Genomic DNA, 6,571 nt, shown 5'->3' on the forward strand with positions numbered 1-6,571 from the left:
TTATTTTCATATTTCAAACATTCATATTATATTTTAATGGCGCATAGGTGCGTAAAACTAAGCTAACATAACCCGTCGTACTTATTTAACAAGAGTAAAACAATATAGGAGACACCAAACCCTTAAAATTATTTGAAAAAGGGGCGCTGACAGAAAGGGTTCATAAAAGCACGTGCCATTTGAAAGAACCATTTACAGTTTGAGGGAACCATTTTGTCCTTTGATCAAGGAACCATCCACCCTTCGAAAAAAACAAATGCCATTGAAAAGAGCCCCTTCTTCCCAGAGAATAGGAGAGGAAAAGTGTTTGCGCCTTGGTTGCTAGGCGGCCGCGCATGCCTTGAAGTTCCTTTCTGTGCCTTCGCGTCTCCCTCCGTCGATAGAGACAACGCCATCTTGGAGGAGGACGCACGCTCTACCTTCGCTCCTCGGAAAAATCTTTTTTTTTTGCAACTTCCCCTCTAGGTAAAGGGTTCTTACCGGAGGGACTGGAGGGGGGGATGTTGGGGGAGGGTGTGTGGGTCATGAGGTAAGGGTTTCGAAAGTGGGAAGGTTTTTATTTTTATTTTTTTTCTTCCCTAAAGATTGCGAAGGGGGAGGGAAAGGGGAAAGGGGTGGAGGAGATCTGTTTGTGTTTTGCTCATTTGGAGGAAGGGAGTCTCGGCCCTTATTCCCTGACTGATCTACCTTATTCCACATTGATTTAGAGACTTCTTAGCAAACAGGTGATGACTAGAAACTAGAGAACTATGCCGTGATTGAATACAACGGTGATTTTACGCTGGGAAGTGAGTTCGGCTCCGTCCAAAATGGCATTTGTTTATGTTGACTATTTTGGGCTTTCATCTGGTGTGATTTATGCCCGAGGCCGCATGCAAATTATCCTGTGATCCCTAACAGAGGTTGGGAGTGAAGACTGTGAATAGTGTGTTTAAATTAGAGGTGAAATTATTGAAATGGAATTGTTTTTTCTGTGAATTTCTGGCTGTGTGATTTCCTGGCTGTGATATTGTATTATATTTGTTGTTGTTAGTGTAATTTGATTTGTTTGGTACTGGAAAGTGTTGAAAAGTTGCAAATATAAGTGCTGTGTTCTCAGGAATGGATTATTTGTTTCACAAGAATACATCAAATTGATATCAAAGTCTTTAAAGCAAATATTTACATTAATGATTGTGACAGTCAGCCAAAGTGTGTGAAAGATGGATATAATGCTGCACTATGGAAGAAAATTGTAAACAAGTGAAGCAAAATGTTTTAACAGTTGAAATAGACACGACTTACGAGGAAAAAAAGGAAGTGGGATAATTTTAAAATGCATAACATCTGAAAGGACTCGGCATCGTGTGAATGCTGCTCAAATTAAGAGAAATGTGAAGCGAATAGACAGTAAACAGTTTTAAGTTTGACCGGCAGTCGGTCAAGATCAACCAGGTCGGCATAAAAATTGATGGCAAAGTTATTTTATCAAGTTTTGCTGATTGTGGCTTTCAAAACGTGAAGTGTTTCCTTTTAAATATTATTATTCCCAAAACCTCTCAATAATTGCTGTGATCTATTGTAAGATTCATAATCTAAAGTCAAACCCAATAGAAATACAGCATCAAGTGATCACCATGGCCTTTGTACTTTGTGTTCCACAATTTACGTTTGAACAAAATAAAACTTTGACTCGTATCTCTTTGAAGAAGTAGTTGCCGGAGAGGCCTACAAGCTCCATCGTGATAAGTGAATTTGATGGAGCTTTTTAGTGTCTTCTTGTCTTTGCTGGAGCACCGGCAGGCGTGGAGGCCATGGTGGTTAACATGAGACTAGTGGCAGATGTATTTTTGAGTTCTTGATTTCGAAATTGTTGACTTGGCACCGGACAGAGAGAAATATTTTGTATTTAAATGGCAGTTAAGTAATTTTTTGCAGCATATTTTTACTTTACTAGATTTACTTGTAATTAAATATAAACTAGAATGAAATTAGTTCAGTCCTAGGAATTATTATTTACTATCACACCATTTTTATAAATTAAAATGTATATGTTAGATGATTTATACTTAGAATGTAAACGTAAACAAACAGGACCTACTTTTCGTTAGCTTGATCCAGCCGGAATATACTTCAAGGTTTGTCATCTATTACAGAAATGTCAAAGTTACCAATCTGTGGCTACATTTAACTGTATCACAAGGTTTCTTTATTTGAAAACTGATTTAGTAGATGTTAGTAATTTACTGAAGAACATTTTTTAGGTAATTGCATTGTTATTTTAACAAAATCAACTTAACACTTACTGTGATCTGTGATTGTTGCACATATTAGACCAGTAAGGGACGTGCGGGTATGTTAGTAACGTTTACAGTGGCTGCTTTCTATTTTATGACGACTATGATGTAAAAAAAAATGTAAAATACCTCCATCTTATCACGACTTTGTAATGGTTTGTTACTTTGTACTGGTCTTATGTGTATTTGGAATTGAAATGGTTCTCAATGGAGAAAAATTCATCACTACAGTATAGATAATGTATCAAGAAGAAAAAGATAAAAAGTAATTGTAGAGAAAATATTCCATGAAGCCAAGCTAATAGTTTGTCCATAACGCAGAGTCTGTCGTAAGGATGTAGGTGTGTTGGTGTTTATTTTCCTTCCTAAGATACAAGCTTGGGAAGGTAAAATTATTCATGAATTTCTAGGGGCACAGTTTTTTTTTTTTTTTTTGTAACCGAAACATTCTCGTGTATCAGGGTAGCTCCATTTTGTGTATTCACGTGTATCAGGGTTGCTCCATTTTGTGTATTTGGTCTTGCAGGCTCAAAATTCTTCTATGATTTGTGTTGAAGGCTGAAATATTTTACGGATTTAGTATGGTATGCTTTAGAGGCCAGAACTATGTATTCCTTCTGGAGACTTTCTTTTATCGACCACTTTTAAAACTTTGCTCTAATGTTGCTGAATGCATGTATGATATCTTATAATTTATTGTCTCTGTGATTACTTCATCTAATTCTCTCTCTCATCACTCTTTACAGGTTAAGGTAGGATGGCGCAGTTTGGTGGTGGGAAGGCGCCTCCACCTTGGCAACAGAGGTCCCAGACAACTCCCCAGCTGCAGCCCTCCCTCTTGGGCCAGCACCCCTCAGCCCCAAGTCAACAACTGGTCCTCGGGGCAGCGCCTCAGCAGCCCCAGTATGCCCCTGTCCAGCAGAGCATGATCCAGCCCCCAGGGTTAGGAGGCCTTCAGACCCTGGGACAACCTACCATTACCCAGCAGACCATTGGCCAGCCCAGTGCAGGGGGTAGCCTCATGGGCCAGCCCCCTATGACCAGCCAAGCCCTACAGCCCCCCAGCCTGGTCAACCCTACACAGATCACAAACTCACAAATGCAACCACAAATACAGCCTCAGATACAGCCACAGGTAAAGTTCTTGGCGAAAGTTGTCAGGTTTTCCAACGTGCTGCTTCCTTAGTTAGGTATGTCAGGTTTAAGTTATTCCAAATGACAATTAATATCACTTTACTAATATATTATTTATTGTCACATATTTCACACCATGCCGTACCATACCCTGATATTGGTGAAAGAATTTAGGGACATTTACTCCATGTACACCGTGTATAATGAAGAGTTTCAGTATCCTATAAGAATTAATGTTGTCTTATATTTTGAGTAATATGAGTTTTTTTTTCCTGCTAGGCAAGTGTCATCCTATATTGAAATTAGTTCCTTGTAAAATGTTATAATAGAGAATTAAGATGTAAAAGCTGATTTATCCATTTAGCGTGAAAATCTAAAAATAATGATGCTAAGCACAGTAATAGTAATAGATATTGAGACGCACAACAGTTATCCTACAGTAATGTGATCATATCTCTTAGATCTGATGGTTATCAGTTTAGTTAGTAGAAGAATGTTAGTATAGCAGACTCCAATAACAAAGTATCTCTACAGGTGACAGCTGTGACCTACCCTGCCCCAAGGGCTTTGGCTCCTCCTGGTGCTTTTAACCCAGCTGCTACCCCCAGCAACATGGGTAACAACATTGCCCCCAACATACAAACCAACATACAAAATAGTATAGCTAACACGAATGCAGCGCAGCAGCCACAGAAACAGAGAGTGTTCACGGGGACAATTACAAAGCTGTGTGCGGATTTTGGCTTTGTTGACGAGGACGTCTTCTTTCAGACGAGGTTGGTTTAATAGATCGTAATGCTTTCTCTTTTGTGTTTATGCCTATGAAACTGAATAAGATGGATTAACTAAAATAAACATCAAATTAGCAATACATTGTTATACTCTCTTGTGCTGCAAGTGTCACACATGTATCTTTTTCTCTAGCTGCGTAAAAGGCCAGGCTCCGAAAGTAGGAGACCGTGTCCTAGTTGAAGCCACTTACAACCCCAATATGCCTTTCAAGTGGAATGCCAATCGTGTTCAGGTCATTCCTGGCCCAACAGGAACCCCCTCTCAGAACCAGAGTCGTACAGGTCCCCCAGCGAGAGAGATAAACAGCAGAGGGGGCTCGTACAATGCCGTACCTCCCCCCAATTTTAGTAGTGGTAAGTTATGAGAATCTTCTCTTTGATGTTTTACCATTATAGATTTCAATTGGTATTAAATGAGAAGGGAAAAAAAATCTGAAAGAGGTCAGAGGTTACAATTTAGAATAGGTTGTAATAGAGTGGATATTATGAACTCTACATCCACAGAGTTTAGACAAGAAAATGTTATGTTCACTTATGATATGCAAACATTAATTTAGGAATAATAGAAAAAAATTGAAGTCTATATTTGAATTCATTGTCTTTTGTTCCATTTCAATTCAATGTCCTTTTTTAACTCATTAAGTGTGACATCAGTTTTTTAGGTTATTGCTCCATGTTGTATGTCATTTCTTGGTTACTGATTGGTACCTAGGTCTATGTCTAATGGAACAGGTGCCTGGATTATTGCTTTTATTTTGATTGTTACATGTTTCAAGTTTTGTTATAGATAGAAAAGTATAGATAAGAGAGTTATTTGATTAGGAGATAAAAGCTATTAGACCAGCAGCCCTTCTGTAGGTTCTGTTCATAATATTGTTTAGCTTTATAAATTTAGTGATTTGCTTCATCCTCCCTAATCATTCATTTCTTCTTGCTCTATAATTTTCTTCCTCCCTGTGCTCTTCCTACTGTATTACATGTTTTTATTATCATATCATCTTCTATTTTCTTCCTATTCCTATATCTCCCAATAAACTTCTCATCTCCAACCCCCCCCCCTTTTTCTAGTAAGAAAATGTTTTTAAATAGGCTTAATTATCTTGATAAGGTGAGGTAAGGTTTAAGCACACTGACCAAAAAGTGTTGCACTCTAACACCAAAGTCTCCAGAGCTTCAGCTTTTTCCATTCCTTTCTGCTACAACTTCCTAGTCAGGCTGATGAAGCAAACCGCGATTCCCGCAGAGAGCCAGGGAGCAAATTTCGGGCCCCGGGGAACGATCGGGCCACGGCCGAGATCTCCTCGGAGAGACAGAAGAGAGGAGCGCAGCAGAGCCTCAAGAGATGGGGAGCGCGACCGCAGTGAAAAAGACAAAGAGGAAAAGAGAGAGAACCGCAAGCGCAGCAGAAGTAGAGGGAGGTCTCGGTCACCCCCCAGACGGAGGCTCAGGGTGGTTCCTCGCTATAATGTACAAGTCCCCAAGATTCTATTGCACATGTAAGATTTGGACAAAGTTTTTTTTTTCTGTTCTGAAGTATTGGTTATTTTCATTATGGCATTAGACATGTGATTTCTTATATGTTTATTTTTTTGGCTTAATTTTCTTGCTGTTTTTGCTGTAACTGTAGAAAGTTTTCATGTGTTATAGACCAAACTCTAATGTGATCTGCAATAGCTATTATAATTGAAGCCATTGGTCAAAGTTCAAAGTTCAGACTTGCACCCAAGATCAAATTTAGATTAAATCAGGCAAAGGTCAGGGACCCAAAATAAGGTCATGCTTTAGTGGCTATAGAATAGAGAATGTATTGAGGGGCCATGCTTTGATGTTAGCTGGAGAACTGTGCATTAACATCTGGGGTTATAGATTTCTTTTCTCTCTCTCTCTCTCTCTCTCTCTCTCTCTCTCTCTCTCTCTCTCTCTCTCTCTCTCTCTCTCTCTCTCTCTCTCTCTCTCTCTCTCTCTCTCTCTCTCTCTCTCTCTCCTCTCTCTCTCTCTCTCTCTCTCTCTCTCTCTCTCTCTCTCTCTCTCTCTCTCTCTCTCTCTCTCTCTCTCTCTCTCTCTCTCTCTCTCTCTCTCTCTCTCTCTCTCTCTCTCTCTCTCTCTCTCTCTCTCTCTCTCTCTCTCTCTCTCTCTCTCTCTTGCGTGCATGCGTGAACCCTTGCTTTCTTGCTGTCTGATGATAGTGTAAAAAAGAGATGAGACTTGATTTCCCCCTTGCCCATTTTGATCATACCCTTGTCTCTTTCTGTTCCAGGAAAGAAGCCAATGTTTTGGAGCTGAAGAAACGTTACAGCAACCTGTACATCCCATCTGACGTGTTCCTGGCTCGCCCTCTTTGGTCGGACACATTCCCCGCTCACCGGTCTT

The 6,571-nt window shown here is 39.8% G+C and overlaps 1 protein-coding gene across 5 annotated transcripts in view; it reads left to right on the forward strand.

Moving 5' to 3' along the window:
* Positions 1 to 371: 371 nt before the first annotated feature.
* Positions 372 to 6,571, forward strand: part of LOC122250501 (cell division cycle and apoptosis regulator protein 1) — a 20,582-nt gene continuing 14,382 nt past the window's right edge. For 2 of the 5 annotated variants that reach the window (XM_043011945.2, XM_043011940.2), the window contains exons 1-6: positions 372 to 465; positions 3,023 to 3,411; positions 3,945 to 4,186; positions 4,335 to 4,555; positions 5,412 to 5,697; positions 6,459 to 6,571. The exon at positions 6,459 to 6,571 is cut by the window's right edge and continues 113 nt beyond it. In XM_043011945.2, coding sequence (XP_042867879.1) covers positions 3,034 to 3,411; positions 3,945 to 4,186; positions 4,335 to 4,555; positions 5,412 to 5,697; positions 6,459 to 6,571 — 1,240 coding nt within the window. In that variant the 5' untranslated portion in view covers positions 372 to 465; positions 3,023 to 3,033. Of the gene's footprint in view, positions 466 to 600; positions 726 to 769; positions 789 to 3,022; positions 3,412 to 3,944; positions 4,187 to 4,334; positions 4,556 to 5,411; positions 5,698 to 6,458 lie in introns of those variants that run through there. The other 3 variants (XM_043011943.2, XM_043011941.2, XM_043011942.2) reach the window with 3 other exon arrangements.

The sequence above is a fragment of the Penaeus japonicus genome, unplaced genomic scaffold (genome assembly GCF_977035675.1).
Source record: "Penaeus japonicus unplaced genomic scaffold, GWHDUDI00000001_assembly GWHDUDI00000041, whole genome shotgun sequence".
NCBI lineage: Eukaryota > Metazoa > Arthropoda > Malacostraca > Decapoda > Penaeidae > Penaeus > Penaeus japonicus.